We start from the raw sequence: 19,512 nt of genomic DNA, 5'->3' as shown, positions 1-19,512 counted from the left end.
GAGAGAGAGTCATTGATCGGCTGCCTCCCGCACGCCCCCGACTGGGGATTGAGCCTGAAACCAGGACATGTGCCCTGACCAGGAATCGAACCCTGACCTCCTGGTTCATGGGTTGATGCTCAACCACTGAGCCACGATGGCCGAGTCCCAATAATATTACATCTTGTTTAACACTGCACTGAAAACAGAGACCAACACGTTGTTTGGTCTTAGAATATTATGCACTTTGAAAATATTGCTGTTTGGTATTTCGTGAAGCTCTTGACACTTATTATGTGTAATTTAAGACATTTATGCAAATACAGGTGTTAGTGAGATTCACTCAAAAGTTAGTGAAAAAGAGAAAGAAGAGGGAAGAGAGAGACAGTCAGGGATGGAGGCAGCAACTCATAAAAGTCAAAATGCTACAGAAATTACTAAGCACTGGTGTAGTAAACCGACACACGATGTCCTGGCAGACAAACAGAGACACCATCAGTGAACAAAAACACGCCCGTGAACAAAGAAAGGAGAGAAGGATCCTGCAATGCCTGAGCTGGAGGGCAGATGGGAGCCCACAGGGGGGCACGTGCCCCAGTCTTCGTGATGGCGCCATGGGCCCCTGGCTGATGCAGGACTGAAAGGAGGGTGTGGAAAGAGCGTCGGGAAGTGGCTGGAAGTCCCACTGAAAACATTCTCTATGAGAAGGCCACTCTGGCCGGGCTCAGCCTGAAGAGAGGGGACACTCGACAGCAGGTCCTCTAACAGTGATGAGTCAAGAAAAAGTTAAATTTCGAGAAAATTTTGAGGAGGCCTGTGCAACTAAGGAACAAACCCAAGAAGCCACCACTGAAGATATTGGTTTAATCCAGGGTCAGGAAAACCAGGAATGGAAAACAAACATCTTAGAAATGTGCTATTCAAGACTGAAAAAGAGCAAGGTGAAAAAAACGAAAGATCCAACCAATGGTATTAAGACCCCCAATGCAGAAGCTAGGGAGGGTTGTGTAATTAAGCACAGCGTGTCTAATACACCACACTTGCAAAGTGTAAAAAGGAAGTTGTGCCCTGGCCAGCGTGGCTCGGTTGGCTGGGCGTCATCCCAGGCCCCAGAGGTCGCCGTTCCATTCCAGGTCAAGGGCACACGCCCCAGCTGCTGGCTGGATCCCCAGGACGGGGCGCGCAGAACGCGGCCTTGGGATGCTTCTCTCTCTCCATCTCCCTTCCCCCCTCTCTCAAAATCAATAAACTATTAAAGCTGCAGTGTGAGAAAATTCTACACTTAAAGAGCTGAAGTTTCTAGCACCAGTTAGGTGTTCTTGACATCTTCAAGACACAACTTCTCAATTGCCAGAGATGTTCAAAGACCATTATTCTGTGTGTCTTCATTGGGACAGTTAACAGAGCTGGCAGGTGAAAGTGAGGCTTTCATATGCCGCTCTATACAGCTCGATGCCCGATGTATTCGGGACTGAAACACTGGAAGACAAATTAAGCCATAATTAGAAAAAGGCCAACGGAAGTGGCTGGGAGCTCTGTCTCCTGAGTCCCTTACCCCTGGGCGGAGAGCTTAGGTGGGAGGTCAGGCTGGCGGCGGGACCAGGTCAGGCTGGCGGCGGGACCAGGCTTCTGTCAGCCTCAGACAGCGCTCTCCGCGCCTGGGGGACACTGTGACGTGATATTAAAAAATAAAAGTCCCAGAACACCTGCTCTGTGTCAGGTGCTGTGCTAGTGTGACCTGCATTACCTCACTGAATCTTCACAAAGCCCCCCTTGAATAGTGACTACCACTTTTTCATTTTAAGTCTCAGAAAACTGAGGCTTTTTGAGATTTTAAGGTTCCAAGCAAGTAAGCAGTGGACCTTGACCGTGAAGCCACACCTTCTGAGAACAAAGGGTGTTATCACAGGCATTCCCCGGCCCTCCTCTCTGCTCCACCTTGGGGCTTCGGAATGTGAAAATCCACAGGGAAGGAAGGGAGATGGAGCTGTGGGGGCCACGGGGCAGCCACTGCTTCTCTACCAGGTCTGGGAAATGGGGCCAGGGACAGTATAGGGGTGAAGCGGGCAAAGGCACTACTAGGGGACATCGGTGTATTCCAGGCACTGTTCTTCCACACAAGTGCTTCCCCACCATACTTACATTGTCCTAAAAGAAAATTTTAAAATAATATGATGATGATGATGATGAGGAAGGCTATTCTGGTTAACCCCAAGAGTCTTAAAAACAACAATTTAAAAATTACAGAAGCAAACACTATACTTGTGTATTTTAAAGTTACAGGAATAGTATTTGTATAGATTTAATCTTTAAAAATTTTATGATATCACATTTTAGTTTTATACTGTTATTTCTACATGTTTCTAGGTGATTTTAATGGGGTGGGGCTGGATTCATATCCAAAATGTTCCTCAAGGAAGAGTGGCATTTGTCATGCTCACAATACTATCATATGTCTATTCAGTGTGTCCACATTTTAAAACACCTGATGTCTGCTATCTTCCAACAATGCAGCATGTGCCAAGGATCACTGTTCCTGTTGTGTGAGGGTGGAACACAGGCAGAGAGAGGGTCAGAGAGTTACCTGTGTACAAGGACTCAGGATACCAGGTCCCTGACCCTATTTCAGGATGCCTTTACCTACACTGTGCTGTTTTCCCACTTATCTGAATTGTACTGAATTAAAATTGAGCATTCACATTGAAGAAATTTTAAAAAATTTAACACAAAGTGTTACTTTATCTCTTCTTTGACAGTAACAAATATAATCAGAAGTCATCCATTTGTTAAAATTGGCTTCTAGATACAAGATATTTACCAACTATAAATGGTTGTTGTATTTTGCAAGATTATGTGTAAGTTGCTTTTTTGGAACTGAAATGTATTTTCTCTACATTAAAAAATCTTAGCAATGGCGGTTAAGTGCCCATCGATCTACAAAAGTCTGTCTACATACCCAACAGAAACATGTATACACACAGTGCCCAAAGCCAATGAACAGCAACGTTCACAGAAGCATTACTTGTAAAAGCCCCAAACCGGAAACAACCCCGATGTCTGCAGCAGTACAGCGGATACACATTTTCCAGTGGAGTCATACGTGGACTTCTACACAGCGACGTAAAGGAGTCAGCCACTGCCAGATGCAATGCGAGCAAATCTCACCAACGTAACACTGAACCCGAGAGCCCATTCACGAAAAACGTCAACACGGTGCAAGTCCACGTGCACACAGTCCAAAAGCAGGGACCGTCGGCTGGTAGGATCCGGGGTCACCCGCGTGACTGATTACCTGGCAGGAGGCAGGAGGGAGCGGGTACTGCCTGGCAGTTCTCAGGGGCTTCTGCAGTGCGTAGTAATCTTTTCATTTTCTACCTGGAAGGTGGTTCCACTGGCTGCAATCACTTATGATCTGCATACTTTCTAACTGGGTATTACATTTGAATTAAAAATTTCATTTAAAATAGTCCAATACATAGTATAGCTGGAAGAGTGTATGTTTTTACCTTCCCTAAACCCTTTCCAGGATAATTCCTAGTCAGATCTCTTTTAAATTAGTTGTAATACCTGACATTTGCCACCTATAAAATTAATAAGCATACTTTTTATACGATCACCCAAGTCAATGATAAAAAAAATTATAATGGTATCAACAGAACGAGTGACTCACATGAATGCTACGCTGGCAACCTCTATTGCAACCTATGTTGCTAACAGCCACATCTTTCACTCTGGGTTATATCTTTTTAGGTTGCTTGTGGTATTGTTAGAGTATAACCAATTATAACGTGTTTAAAGTTAAAATATTTCCTACAAAATTCAAAAGCATTCATTCTATAACCTCTTAGTCTTTTTTCCTGTAAGGCTTTCGCAGTAAATGTTAAGAAAAACACCTCATTAATTGAAATCATTTTGAGACAGGCGCTAGGAAAGATCTATCAGAGTGATTTCACGAAGAAATTGTCTTTCAGGCTCAGAGCCCACGCAGGTGAGAGCAATTACAGCATCCCCTCCTTTGCGTTTGCATTTGCAAGGCTGATGGGAGATGAAAGGGCCCCATGGCATCGTAGTCATCTCGCCTCTGCCCAGAGAAGGACGGACATGCCATTGTTTCTAACCAATCTATGTTGCTTCGATACTTAAAAGCCAGCATGTGGGACACTTGAAACAAAAATGTGTAATTAAAGAAAATTATATAGCACCAAGGAGCAAATGTGGTGCCATTTTTAGCTCCATGCTGAGAGAAAAGGTGCCAAGATTCCACGGTGTCTCCAGGGCCCGCGCCAGCGGAGTTGTTAGCCCAGCTACTGTTATTTCCACTGGCCTGCCTGTGTTCTCCGTCCTGCCAAATACGGACGGGAAGCAGGGTGGGGACAGCTGCTGACAAGGTCCAGCAATCTGCCAGAACCTTGGAGCAAATTCCAGGGGACGTGGGGAGCGAACACAGAAGCAGGCAACCTCACTGCCACCAGAACCCTGAAGGGTGCTCTCCAGTTCTGGCAAACTTAGAGTGTTGTTCTTAGCAGGACTGCCATTACTGGCTAAATGCCGTTTAATATTACAAGCTCAAGTGAGCATTCTCGCGAAGACAAAGAACTATGAGATAAAACGAGAACCAGATCTGGTCAGGAAAACCGACTTTTAAAATATCATCCAGAAAACGCCTGCAGTTCCGGTTTGTTTAGCCTTCTAAACCTTGAGTGTTCCCCTACACAACTTTAGGTCTCAAGTTGCCCTTTTCTGTAATTCACCCTACGTCCACTGTGGTCCATTTTCCCCAACACATTCTTTCTGAGAAAGATTCGTTAAGAATATGCTATCAGGAGTTGCAAGGAAAGGGAATCAGAATCTGACTTTTCATAGTCAAGTGCAGTTTTTAACAGAGATGGTCTGGGGCATCTTGTGGAGTCTTTTGTTCGTATTAAAAGAGACCTGGGTCCCAGTCTTCATTCTGGCTCAACCTGGGGGTGGCAGCGAGGCAATCCCTGGGCCCCTCTGAGGCTTAGTTTCTTATTTACATACAAATCTGAAGAGTCTGCCCTGGATGACCTCTGAGGTCTCTTCCACATTTATATTCTGAGGTGCCAATGTATTTTAAAATACAAATATTTAGGCTAAAAATCATTGAGCATAGGAAAAAAAAAACCCCACCTGCCATCAATAAGTAATCAACATATCTAAACACAAATGCTGTTCTTTTGTTTTTATTTTAAAATGAAATAGAATTACATGAAGTTGAGCTCTCACTGCCTGCATATGATACCTTGGGTATTTTGGGGTTTGAAAGCACAATTTCTTTATTTTATGTTTTTGTTTTATGAATATATAAATACACATAATGCACATGTGAAATGATTAGATTTTACAAAAAATATAAGTATAAAAATCCTTTTAAATATAGGGCAGTGATTTGATGTGATCCATGCTTCCAGAACACAACCCTGTTTTCAATGTAAAATGAAAGCATCTTGGGTAAAGAGTGCAGTTTGTAGCGTGAACCCCTGCTGGTCTGAAGTGTCATCAGAAATACATAGTTTTCCATAAATTAGCTTTTGTTTTGGATTTCCTGCTGTGTTCACATACGTGCTGAAGGGACGAATTAGGCATAAGTTGCCTATTAACTTTAAGGCTAATGTAACATCAACAGACAGGGCCTCGCTAGCCCACACATAGGCATTTTACAATCAATATTTTCTTTTAAAGCTTTAGTATTAATATGTACTCTAGCTGTCATTAAAAGAGGGAATTATCCCGACAAGGTATTTTAATATGCAAAGGAACACCTGATGCAGCAAGTTCCCCTGAGTATTGTAACATATTAAATCATGACTTTTGTGAGCTAATTTTTTTGTGGCGGGGAGGGAGTAAGGAGGTAATGGTTGCTAATATCTTCTATTTCTACGCTGGGTATTTTTCCTCTCCATCCTCTCTGGCATTTCGTAACTAATGGGAAAGCAGAATGACACTGGCTATCAAAACGTCTCGAGACTAAACAGTGATTTCGCTGTGTGGGTTTGTTTCTCCAGAATATCTGACACATATTCTTCTATAAATAATAGCATTAAAAATGTACTTTTAAATCTAACTGCACGTTTTCTTCCTTAACTGTGTGAATCCCAGGTAATATGTTTAAGGATGCTGCTTGGGAGACAGCAGTTCCAGCTGCCCACTGGCAGTCAGCGTTGCAGCTGACGGCTTATGGAAATCAAGCTGCGGTCTGTGTCTGCAAGGGAATTAGGTCGGGATTTCTCAGACTGTTTTCCTAACGTCGCCTGAGTTTTCTCTCGTTTCTGGTTCTGTTTTCTGAACGAAAGAAGCATGAACTCTCCACTCCAGTGGACAGAACAGTGCTCCTCACCACGCTCAGCCACCCAAAGGGCCAATCATTATCTACAGCTAGAGAATCCTCCAGGTAACAGTTGTCAACATTAAAAAACACGGGCCCGGCCGGCGTGGCTCAGCAGTTGAGCATCGGCCTAGGATCCAGGAGATCGTGGTTCGATTCCCGGTCAGGGCACAGGCCCGGGTTGCGGGCTGGATCCCCTGTGGGGGGCGTGGAGGCAGCCGATCAGTGGCTCTCTCATCACTGACATTTCTATCTTTCTTTCCCTCTCCCTTCCTCTCTCTGAAATCAATAAAGATATATTAAAAAAAAATATGGTAAGGGGAGTACTTCGAAAACATTCAAAATACAAAATGAAATAATTTACAGGGTTTACAGATGATTCCCCGCTTGTCAAAATACTGAGCTTGCTGTTGCCGTGAAGTGCATGTCACAGGACTCACTGGCGGCCGTTCTCGGCAGCTGTGCCGCTGGGCCCCGTGGAGCTTCTCCCTCTCGAGGCCGGGCACGGGCTCGCTGTCCCTGGGTCCCCAGATCCCCCTCCTCCCTGCCGGCTTAGGAGCTGTGCCCTCCTTGTACGGAACACGCGTCAATGACCTACCTACGCACAACAGTTTCTCTTGGCCCGCTTTGACTTCGTATAAACGTACGATAAACCCGACAATTAGAATTCTTTGAGAATGTGAGACACTTAAGCCATCACTATGAAAAACATCCAACTACCCGGGATATGGAGATTATTCGAGGAAGGTTAGCGTATTAAAATACGGCAAAATCCAGAAAAACATCCCCTTCATATTAGTCCGCTTCTCTCCTCCAGGAGGTTACATTGAGAAAGGCAGCGTGATCTGTGAGGTGTGTGCGGGTGTGTGCGTGCGTGTGCGTGTGCACACGCGTGCACGCATTTGTCTGGCGGCAACTTTAAATAAAATCAATGACCTTTCGGGAATCTAGGCACAACTCGCTCATGTGGCTTGTTCTTCATTCATTCATCAACAAGGACAGCCTGTGCCGACGCACCAGGTTGTTTCACGAGAAGCGGCGTGAGGCGCACCCACGTCACCGCCTCCGGGACCCAGCAGGTGACGGCAGCAGACAGGCTGCACCCGTCTCCTCGGCCATCTCAACGCACCAGGTGCGGTAGGAAGAGACCTTAGGAACCCGGGGTTCCAGCGTGCCCCCATTATTCTGCGCTCACTCGGGAGGAGTTTCCCTTAGTTACTATTAATGGATGCTTATGGGACATTTGGAAATGTATTTCAAGGCGAAATTCCGAGTGAGGAGTGGCCCCGGATCCCCAGGGGACCTGCTCACACTGTCACTGTGCTTCCGTGTTGGGTGGTTTCCGTCTCCCTTTCTAAAGATAAATGGCCACCTTCCCACGTCCAACACACCGTGCTTCTCCACAGGTGGCTCTTTTCCAAGATCACAAAGGCTTTCTTTGAAGAAGTAAAAAGCTCCTAAAAATAGCTTGACTCTAAACACAGAAAACGATGGTAACGTTGTGATTGATTGAATAATACGGTTAGTTTTCCTGTACAAATTCTATGGAATTCCCACAGGCTCTCTAACTATGTCATGCAGTGAGCTTGGTAAAACGACAAATGTAGTTAATTGAAAGATCAAGGGTCTAGAAAGAAGTTTAAACACCCGATGGGAAAGACCTACAGCATTTCCAGTCCCCTCAGCAGTGATTTCTATACTTTTTATAAAAAATGTCCTTACCGCCTCCATCACTGTAAACATTCTATGGTATTATTATGCTATAAATATTTTTATATTTATATACTTATTTTTTCCTTGAGATAACTGAATTTCAAATTTCACATAGATTTCTTTTAAAAGGGAATTCTGCAGCATTACATGAAAGGAAGAGTCATTATCTCCTGATATAAATAGAAGGCAGTAAGAGTAACAGCAATAAACTGCACATAATGCTATTAAAATCTACACAGAAAGTGCCAGCAAAACTGTTCTCTGAGTGTGAGAACAGTGCTAAAGACAGGTGTCGTGACCTGTTAACATCGACTGATACCTCCCTCATGACGTAATGAGATACAACAGAGTAAGGATTCAAGGGGGAATACATTCCTCATTTTCTCATTCAGTCTTATTTATCCTCCTGCCCATGGAGCACCTGTAAATTCTTAAATCTTACAAGAAATGATGCCTTAGAGACAGTGGGGAGAAGTTCTACATGCAAAATAAGGACGCCTGGGTGATGGCCCCTGTTTCAACGCTTCCTGCCTTGAACACTAGACAAGTGGCTCATTCTCTGGGCCTGATTTTTCTTTCTCAAAACTGTGGATAGTATTTGATTTACAAGGTTGCTGTAAGGAATGATAGCAGCTAAAATCAATTGAGCACTAACATTTTATCAGGCACATTAATTACTTGGTTAAATATTCCCAAGAGCTGTATGATTACCAACCCCGTTTACATTGTTGAGGAAACTCAGCCTTAGGGAGGTTAAGCACCCCACCCGAGATTACACAGGTAGGAAGGGCCGGAGGAGGGACACAAACACATCTTACTGCTTTGAGGGCCTGTACTGATAAGCAGTCTTCTAAAAATAGACTAACGTAATATGAAAATTTAACAACACATTTCCCATATAAGACTGTGAGATCACTGTGCTGAAGACGGAGTCCTTCTCGGCTCTGTGAATTCAGCGTTTAGGAGGGATATTCAATAATTGCTAAGTTTAATGAAATTAAATTGAGTATGATATTGGAAATAATTAAAAGGAAATGCCTGTGAAAAACAAATAAAAATATGCAAGATGCAAAACTACTTGTACCATTTTTTTTTCCTTCTCAGAACAAAGGGCCCCACAACCTGGACTCCGATGCAGTCATCCTGTAGGTAGGCTTGGGGCTAATACGTGGAAGGCTGCCTCTCCTTTGGGGGACAGGTGGCTTACAGAGAGTGATCAAGGGGAGAAGAGCTCAGCAGTTGGGGAGGGAACAGAAAGGATCAGCCTGTGGCTAACGTATTAGGAAGAAAAGACAGCCCGGGTCAGAGCCGCCCATGGCAGGCCGGGCTCACTGAGGGAGGAAGCCACCGGGAGACGGGAGCAGGTGCCTCTCTGGAAATCTGGAGAAGTCCCCAGTGATAAAATCTTACAGGTAGAGAAGAGATTGGAAGTTCCTGTCTTTAAAAACACGAATGTTATTTTCAGAAAACATCTCAGTACTCTGCAGAAGTGGGCCTGGCTGGAAAACGTAACTGCTCTTTCACTCGCTGTATCACGTGTGATTAAAATGCTCAATGGCAGGGTCTTGAAGGCAAGTCTTCCTACCTTTAGGCCCCGCTTGGTAACGGCAACCGCGCATGCTGACGACCTCTGTGTGTCACACACAGAGAAACATGACCTATCTCCCAACAACCTTCCAAATACAGAAAACACTTATGCTTTTAAAATGTCTTCAAAACAGACTAATAGAGTCCTCACACATGTTTGGAAAAAACCCAGAGATATCATTTAACAGTTTTCATACCGTTTCTGGATGTACTTTATAAATAAAATTCTTAATGCATGTGTGTACATTATCTAAAATCAAGGGAAAGGAACATGAGAACAGACTACGAATTCTTATGGTGATTTTAAATCTATTTAGCCAACATTTCCAAGGTAACATTTCTTTCTACTGCTAGATGCTACCTACAAAGAGGGTTGTAGCTACACCAACTCAACAAAGAAAGCCAGTGAGCATCGCGACATTTTCCCCCTCAGACATCTAGGTTTTCTTGTGATTGTATCACAATATATCGCCTTTAATATTCCTGAGACTTGACTTTTCAGGACATTTAGGTTTATGTGGTAACACGTAAAATTTGTCCTTAGGTCAGCATTTGTCCAAACATATAATCCTAGGTGTTATTCTGGTGTCAGCAGGAAAAGCTTTCTCTCATGCTCAGACTCGCCAAGTTCAGTGTTCTGTGCACCCTCCCAGCCCCCTGGAGTTCTCATTTCAAGAAGTCCTTAGGATTACAAGTGAGTGCTCAGTGTTCGTGTCCTCTGAGGTATAATCTCCAAGAGGGCAAGGACCAAGTTATCTGCTCTATCTATCATCGTCTCAATAAATAAATGTTGTCACTCCACAAACACATTCTGAATGAATGATGCACCCATCACTTCCTTTCCTGGTGTCCTATTAGTAATATAATACCAATCAGTACAGAGAAACCGCACAGTCTCATTTCTAAGGAAGGACAAGGCCTGTCGATGTTCTAAGACTAAATGTTTTAAGGCTGTAGGAATAAACAAACTGAAAGGGTGCATGCATTTGAATTTTATTGTATCTCATATTCTAGGATAAGACCTTTGTTTGAATATAGATTCAATGGAACTTTAAGGTTTGATGCTGAATTCATTCCTAAAATTGCTATCAGTCCATAGTGTTTTTTTAACCTTACATATGCCAGTTACTTTCCCTTTCACTCTCTTTATGTAGATAATTCTCTCCAAACACACTGCTCTCAGTACCACCGATGCAAAAGCAAATGACATATGCAACGCCAATTAAATATTTATGCAATGCAACACTGAAGTGGTAAATATTGTATCGCGGTCTCCACTTGTCATTAGTCGGGAAATGTTGCTACGTTCTGCAAAAATGATAGCCCCAAACAGAGAAAACAGCACCGTATTTCACACTCGAGATATTTAGGTCCGACACACACTGAGGTTCAGCTGACGCTGAAGGTATTTCTTGTTGGTACTGTCCCTGAATGCTTTTCAACCCAGGGAACTCCTATATCTGAATGGTAAAAACAGCCTGTTTGTATAAAGAATTTCTCATATGTTACTTACTCAGCAGACCTTGTAATAAGCTAACAGTAAAAGAAGTTATTTTGGGGAAAGAGAAGAGGAGCACACTTCCTATCCTTGGATCATTTCTTCAATTTGGTAATGATTTCTTTTTTTTTTAATTTTTAATTTTTTTAAACATGTCTTTATTGATTTGAGAGAGAGGAAGGGGGAGGGAGAGAGAGAGGTGGAAACATCAGTGATGAGAGTCATTGATCGGCTGCCTCCTGCACGCCCCCGACTGGGGATCGAGCCCGCAACCCGGGCATGTGCCCCGACCAGGAATTGAACTGTGATCTCCTGGATCCTAGGTCGATGCTCCACGGCCGAGCTATGCCAGCTGGGCATGCTTTCTTTTTTATGTACAGTAATAAACAAATACCAGGCTAAGCTCAAAGCTACACATTCTGATGTCGTCCTAACAAGAAACAACAAAAATGGATGTCAAAAAAATGAGTGTGCAATAGAGAGATTTTCCCACTTTAGGTTCAATTCATTGGCCACTGATATGATTGTAGAGTTGACTAGAGAATGAACTGAATTTTAAGTGACTTCTCGATCTTTCCCAGGTTTCTATACGATGTGCTAGGCAGAGAAAATGGATATTTTCTACAAATAGAGCTCAATTGAAAATGAGGTCAGAGTGCACACATGGGAAGATAGCCAACATTTCTGTGAGTGCTGGAGGAGTGGGTACATATGCATATACAGGGTGTCCCCCCAACACACACACACACGCTGTCTGTAGGTTCTGTTTTGAAAGTGAAATGTATTTTAATAAACATGGCCTTTATAATTATTCAATGTGTGTGTATACACTTTTTGGGACACCCTGTATATGCACAATTTCATCCATACAAAGTGCCTATTTAGTGGGAAAAACATCCAACCGTCTAGAATGGCTTTTAGTAGATTTTCTCCTTTCTGAATTTGGGAATCAGAGTCCTGCAGTAAGACGCTTTATCATATTTCTATTTTCCTCCTCTCTTAGGGGTAAACTGTTTTATCCTGAGTCTTCATTCACCACTGAATCAGGTTTAAATATGTCTTTAATTTCATGTATCCAAGGATAAAATAAAATATTGATTTAAAATTTTTCGTTTACAATGTTCAATCCTCTAAAAGACAGGCCGTATATTTTTTCTACAAAGTGATGAAATCACATTAGTATTAAAATGCTGCCATCGCATCTCAGACAAAATGCATTTTCTGAATGCAATGCAGCTAGGAGTTAAGGGAGGAAGCTGTAGTGACAAATGGTATGTAATTCATCGCTCAGTTGTGTTCTATAACCTAATAAAACAGCACTTTTATTACACAGACATGTCCAAGAAGAAAAAAGAATGTCACGACGCATTTTATTTTGCCATCTATATTTAAATGGTTGGTTCTTCATGAGGCATAAAGGGCTGGCGCATTTTTCTTTCTGACCCCGAGTTGCATATATATAGCTAGTACCGTAATCAATTTCAAGGTACACAGAGAGGTAAAAATGTTCATAAAATGCAAATAGACAAAGAAGTAGGGCAGATAACTGCTACCAAATCCCAACTGCGATGAGCCTGGCCTCGGCAGGTAGTTTTGCTGGATGTAGGGAATGCTCACGTTGTTAAACAGCCTTTTTAGCAGACATATGACAACATCTATTTTAGGACTCAGTTGGCAGCAGCTGTTCAGGGGAAATAAATAACTACATATGTATTTTTCCAATGAAACAGAATATTGAAAATGCAAGTACTTGTTTGGTTAGCAGCACATGTCAGGGGTTCATAGGAGAAACAACGCTGGGTTATTTCATGTCATTGGGAAAGGAGCTGACAAACCAATCCCTTTAAAGTTCTGATTTTTTTGGGGGGGGGGGGGGAATCAAAACTATGGAAGGTTTGGAGGGAAATAGGAGGTGACTGTTAAAGAGCACGGGGTTTCTGTTTGGGGGGTGATGGAAATGTTCTAAAACTGATTTTAATGTTTGGTATAAAACATCACTGAATTGTGTACTTTAAATGAGTGAACTGTGGGGTATGAGAATTATATCTCAATAAAACTATTATAAAAATTGTCAAGTGAATTATTGGTTGGGAATAAACTAAGCCAAAAATCGAGAAAGGCTAGCATAGTATAACTTGATAAGATTTTTGTCTTCTCTAGTTTTCCTTAAATTTAAAGAACACGAGCAAATGCTTCTGGTGCCATTCCACGTGGGAAATTATGTGAATTTTCAGGTCCCACCTAGCAGTACCCAGAAATGCCAGAGGTGAAATGTCCCTAGTGGTGTTATCTGAAGTCTCACTTGACTTTGTTGCAGTTTTTAACTGGTGTTAACCTAAGAATTCAAACGTTTATTTTGACTTGTGTTAAACGTTTCATTAATGTTCATGCTGGATGATAAGATTTCTGGGCATTTCTTTACGTGTACAACATCACGCTTTCAGGTTATCTCTTGCCTTTTGTGCAAATGCAGCTTTTCTATTTGTCTAAATTTGTTGACAACTACTTAAACTACCCTGTGATTAAAACGTATTATTACCAACCCCTCCCCCAGAGAATATAACCACAGCATAGACTTCTTGACCAAATAAGTAGATAAGACCCACAAAACAACAATATAATGTCCCAACTTAAAGAAAAAACAATTCTAAAACTTTGTTCTTACCTATAAAATATGAGAGGAGTATTGCCAGGAGCACGGAGACCCCTACAGCACACAGGGCAGTACATTTCCAGCTACAGTACTTCGAAGACTTCTTGAATTTAAAAGCACTTCTTGACAGGGTGTTTCTAGGCAGTGGCCGAGTAGGCGGTGAATACACGGAGCCGGAAGCCATTGTGTACCCCGGGGTTGCAGTGCTGAACAGTGGCGTGGTCCCCGTTCCTGTCTTGAATAGGAAATGCCTGTGGAACGGGAGAATATTATTATACAATATCAGCATCAGTATCAAGACACAAATATGATCAAACGTGGAGACAGAGACAGCTAGGCAGGAGCTGTCTTTTAATCACTTGCTCCACATAGTTTTCAAAACCTAGAAATTAAGAAAATATTTTAACCAAAAAGAGTCAACTCATAAAAGTGACTGAAGAGAGAGGCGATTTGTACCGCAGACGGCAGTATTGATGCCGAACAGGTGATCGCTGTCCTCCACATCAAGTAGACATCCCGAGAGCCTGGAAAGTTGTTCTGATCACACCGTTCCTGCACAGACCCATCTGGAACCTCCCTTTATGAACCGCCTTAAGCACATCTTCCCATTTCCCTGAAGACAGCTCCTCTTACTACTTTATAGCTGCGTGTTTATCTTCACTACTACACGAGAGCACGTGCTCATACAAGGGCACGTGTGTGGCCACGCTCAGCCGCTGCAGGCTGGTTTATTTTCCGATGGCCATGGAAACCATCTAATCCTCACTTGCTCTGCCACTGAGGAGGCCCATCAAGCCCGGCCCCAGGCAGCCGGTCAGTTCTCAAGGGAGGCAAATCTATTTTATTTTTAGCTTATGTCAGATGTAAAGGTAAATCTGCTGGGCAGGGGAAGGAGTCGCAGGACACTTTCTAAACCCAACCTAAATAAACGGAGACCCGGGTCAGGGACGCAGGGTTTAGATCAAGCAGGAAAAGCTTCCCTAACAACTAGCCAAAAACGGGCGCAAACTGCCTCCAGGAGTTGTCTGCTCTCGTCCTCGGGAAATGTTTGAACAGAAATTGACCGATCACACGACAGGAGGCTGTAGAAGGGATTATTTAGAGAAAACGACTCATTTTAATATTCCTATTCATGAAAGTCTCCATGTTTTTTGCAGTTTACGTTTCACATTATGTTAGTAATTTATAGTGTATTTAGTCTGTGTCTTAACAGGTGTTATTATTTCCCTAGAACCATGTTCAAGTGAGGTCAGTGAACTGTGCTCTTTCCCATCCAGGAGGTTCTGTGCCCTGGAATATCTTGATGAAGATGACTTTAGAAGGCACACAGACGACTAACCGCCTCACTTTGGGTCAAGTGCAGGCAACTTTTTCACGACATGGCAGTTCTGCTGTGAATACTGTGAGAGCAGCCGCAGAAATACGTGAATTCCTGAGTGTGGCTGTATTCAAATAAAACTACTTATGGACTCTGAAATTTTAATTTCACAGAATTTTCCCATGTCATGAAATAGTTCTTATTTTTTTTCAATCACTTAAGGGTGTAAAACCTACTCTTGGCTCATGATCACTACAAAAACAGGTGACAGGCTGGATCCGGCCTGTGGGATGCCGCTGACCTTGATCTAGACCCTTATATTTTTAAGGTTATACAAGAAGCGGAGCAAGAGGCTGAGCATCCCATGGCAACAGACTGTGTCCTCAGTGCCCCTGGAAAGGAGTACTAAGAGCTCTGGGAAGGACGCGTATCCCTCCTGTTGGAGGAGGTGACTGTGTGGCTGGACAGGCCGATGTGACTGCCAGAGCTCCTGCTACGGGCCTGTTTCCTTCCCTCTCCATCAGGTCACCAGGCCTGTTTTCTTCCAGGTGCTTGTTACAATCAGTTATCCTCTTGCTTGGTTGCTTACTTGTTTGGTGGGTTAAATACATAAAATAATTACATTCTATTTAAGGTGTGCTTTCCTTCTGAAATCTCCCGTGTCCCTGCTCTGCCCGACCTCTCTCAATTCCGACAGCTGCTTTGTTGCCTCCCCAGCTGGAGATGAGATGAGATGACATGTAAAAGCAGCCTGAGCGTGTTGCAGGTTTCCTAATGCCCAGATGACCGGGTGAAGTGGAGTGGACTGGGGTGCAACTGTAACGTCTGGGAGAAATACGGTGGGAGATAAAGGGGGTTTCCCCCCAGACCAGGAGAGTATCTTCAGGCTGCGAGGAGGAACAACGGACCAACAAGAGCCGAGGACTGCACAGCCCAGGGAGAGAAGCCGGCCGATGCTTTGTGGCAAGTCGGGGTGGGGGGAGGGAGAGGGCGTCTCCAGAGATGACGGAGGCTCTCCCTACCTCCTCCACACCAGGCTTGAGGGGTGAGGGCACAGAAATCGCAGAGAGCGGCCCGATGATGCCACGCACACAGAGACAAGTAGCATCTGAATAGCAACCAGTGTGCAGCCCATGGCCAAAGACAGTCTTCGGTACCAGAAAGAATTTCTGCAGAAAAGTAGAAGCAGAAAGGGTGTGGGAAAGTATCAAAATGTTTGAAAGACACAGAATTTCGGAGGGAAAGATTCCCCTTAGACAAGAATATTTTCTCATGAAGGGTTAGGGGGAGGGGAAGGAGGGAGTGGGTGAGGGCAGAGCATCTCTGTGCCTCAGAGACAGAGCCCGTCTGGCTCCCCCAGAGGACCGAGTCCTGGAGAGGCAGAGACCACCCGGTGTGTCGGGACCAGAGAAAGCCGGAGCCCTGCAGAGGTAACCGGGCCCCAGAGAAAACTGATGTGTGGAGAGTCGGGGGGATGTGGTTACGGGGAGCTCCCTGGGGCTCCTGCATCTCAGCATGACATATACTGAGCAGAATTAAGTCTGTGGCTTCAGGAATGGCACAGAAACGGCAGATGCGCCACTGGCCCTGAAGAGTCCACACGGAGAGAGTGCAGGCGACCTCAGCAGGGACATGGCGGTCGATGATGAAGGAACACGGAGCATGGAAACCCGAGGGTTTCCTGGAGGAGTGGCACCAGACACCCCGTGTGCCCGCAGCAGCGAGGGAGGAGGGGAGACCCAGGTTGTCTGACTGTCTAAGGACGAAGGCTTCAGATAAAACATGGGAATATGAAAAGAATAAAGCTGCTCAGCAGGCCAAGTTGATGAACCCTAGAGCCGCCCCACAAATCTATCGCCTGTCTCTCCCATGGGAATGGAAATTCTATGGCTTCTTACTGCCCTTGAGTATTTTCAGGACTTAGTTCCTGGAACACAGCAGTTGCTCAATAAACATTGTAAAATAAATAAAATGGTGACCATTGTGCCGATGTGGAAAGTGAGTCCTGGAGAAATTAAGTATCTTGGACAAGGACCCACAGCTAACAGTAAGTAAATAAAACAATAAATTAAAAAAATAGGTAAATAAAACCTGGCAATTACAGGGACCAAAATGAAGAGCTATGTTGGAAACTATGTTACTGTTTTATTCAAAGCGGGTTGGGTCGTTTCTTCATGGGAAATGGGATTAGGACCTGAGCCTGTGGGACTCTATGTTACCTTATTAGCCTTAACACTGAAAGCATGTACCTACTGTGTGCAAGACAACAGGCCGGACACATGCCAACTTCACACCAGACACCTGTTTCAACTTCTGAAGTTTGTGATGTTCATACACGATGCTCATCTGCTTTGGTGATCCTGGCAAACTGCTCTTTCCAGGACTAGGCTTGAATTACTACGAAATTATTTTTTTAGAGCAAAATGCAACTTTGAGGTGTTGTCGAAAATGATGATGTAATATTCAAGATTACACTAATCATCAGTATTACTGGAACGGAAGACCGCTTTACCTAAAGGAGTTTCTAACTTACTCATACATAAATTTACTTGTGTTGTTGCAAGAGGACTTTTTTGGCCACTGACTCTCCCTCTCAGAAGTACGCTTCCTCTTCTAAGGACCACCTGTACCAGGGGCATCAAATTAGTGCCCTGGACCTGTTTGTACATAAATACAGAAACGTTATAAAAACACTGAAAGAGGAGCCAAATCACCAATGCGCTGTACTTTAAAATCACTGGTCTTCAATATTTTCAGATGGCTTTCTAGTACGGAAGTACAGAAAGAATTTGGAAAGATTATTTAAATTGATGCATTTTGAAACCAATGAACAAATGGAGTCATTCATCTAAGAACAATTCCTTTAGGTAAAATTAGGCCTTAAAATAGATGTGTTAAAATACACCTGTGAAGGCCTCTTAGAAATAAAGTAGAATAGGACAAAACGTCTATGTCCGCCTATTTACTAGAGAGAACATTTGCTTTCGTATTGGGTGGGAACCGTGTTATTTTTTAGGTTCAGACAGGATGTCTTCTTTCCAAAGTCAACAGTGCTTCTCTTTCCACTGCACACACAGAACAAGTAACACTGACAAGTGCCTATGGCAACGAATGTGTGTCTTCAAGCCCAGGACTTCTCTTGCTGTGTCAGGGACCACCACAGCGCTTGGCCTACGCCCAGAGCTCCAGGAATACTTAATGAGCGAACAGATACGGAGACTCAGCTAGGAAAATGGTATGAAAGCGCGAGAAAACGACTCGATCACCTAACTCTCTACAAGGCACATGCATCCGTGTGTCACTGCTGTCTGTCCCCATCTTCTGACTCTTGGCCTTGGGACTATGCTTCTGACATACGAAAAACTGCAAAAATGGTCAAACCCATACGGCTGTGACCGGCATCCACACGAGGTGTGCAGATAAAGGCAGACGTTTCCTGCACTACTCAGACCACGTTTGGGAATGAAGACCGTGAATCCTGGGAGAAGTTTCCCATCGTAGGCGGGGGCAGGCGGCTCTGTCCTGATGTCCCTAACGATGCCCGCGAGACGCCAGCCTCCAGAGCCTCGGCCGCTGCACCCACGCTTCCACTCCGGCCGGGAACTGGAGGCCCGCTCGACGGCAGACTATCAGACACTGGGACACGGAAAATCCGTCTCAAAGCCCCAGAGGCGCGGGGACAGAAGGTCAGCGAACACTCGCAGCTGCTCCGTGGCTCCGGAATCTCGCCAGGAATCCTAGTTACCAACCACGGCGACCGGACAAGAACCCTGGGCCTGCGTGGCTTCATTAGCTGTGACGCCACATCGCAAAAAAGGGGACATCTGTAATACTTTCAACAATAAAGACTAAATCTATTAAAAAACACACAAACCCATAGAGGGGAAGGAGGGCTCCGTATGAGCACAATTAATAGCTGCTTGTTCTGCTTCTGGAGTCGGAAGGTCTGCTTCCCTGGGGACCAGCCTTTGCATTTCAGACCCCGCCTTCTGTTACCTCTCTCACCCATTCTCTGGTGTATCTTTCTGTGGGTCATGTCACCAACTCAAAATTAGTAGGGACAGTGACTGAAGCGGCTCATCCTTCTTGCTGCCCACTCCCACCTCTGGGTCACCGTGAGTTCTCCTGTCCCTGAGGGACACACGGGTGATTTTCAATGACTCCTCCGTCCCGCCCAGCGCTCAGCCAGTCAGAGAATCGCGCATTCTTTCCCTTACAGTATTTCTTTCTCTGTCTCTTTTCTTTTTTGCCTGGGGTGGAGGAGTTCTGGGTTTTCAACTTCCTCTTTTTAATTTATCTGGCAGACAAGAGGCAAAAGTAACATTTCCATTTCAAATCTTCACCTACTCTCACATGAAATGTCACCTTTTCTATACGGGACTGAATTACTTCTGCAGGTCTAGTCATAACATCTATCT

General features: G+C 44.1%; 1 protein-coding gene across 1 annotated transcript in view; it reads right to left on the bottom strand.

Annotated features, from left to right (window-relative positions):
• TENM3 (teneurin transmembrane protein 3) overlaps positions 1–19,512 on the bottom strand; it is a 539,046-nt gene that overhangs the window by 126,745 nt on the left and 392,789 nt on the right. The window contains exon 5 of the mRNA XM_087814069.1: positions 13,789–14,027. Within this exon, the coding sequence (XP_087670195.1) occupies positions 13,789–14,027 (239 nt within the window). The remainder of the gene's footprint in view (positions 1–13,788; positions 14,028–19,512) is intronic.

Source organism: Miniopterus natalensis, chromosome 2, assembly GCF_054644295.1.
Source record: "Miniopterus natalensis isolate mMinNat1 chromosome 2, mMinNat1.hap1, whole genome shotgun sequence".
NCBI lineage: Eukaryota > Metazoa > Chordata > Mammalia > Chiroptera > Miniopteridae > Miniopterus > Miniopterus natalensis.
Note: the sequence above shows the minus strand (reverse complement) of the source record. Positions and strands in the feature narration are given on the sequence as shown.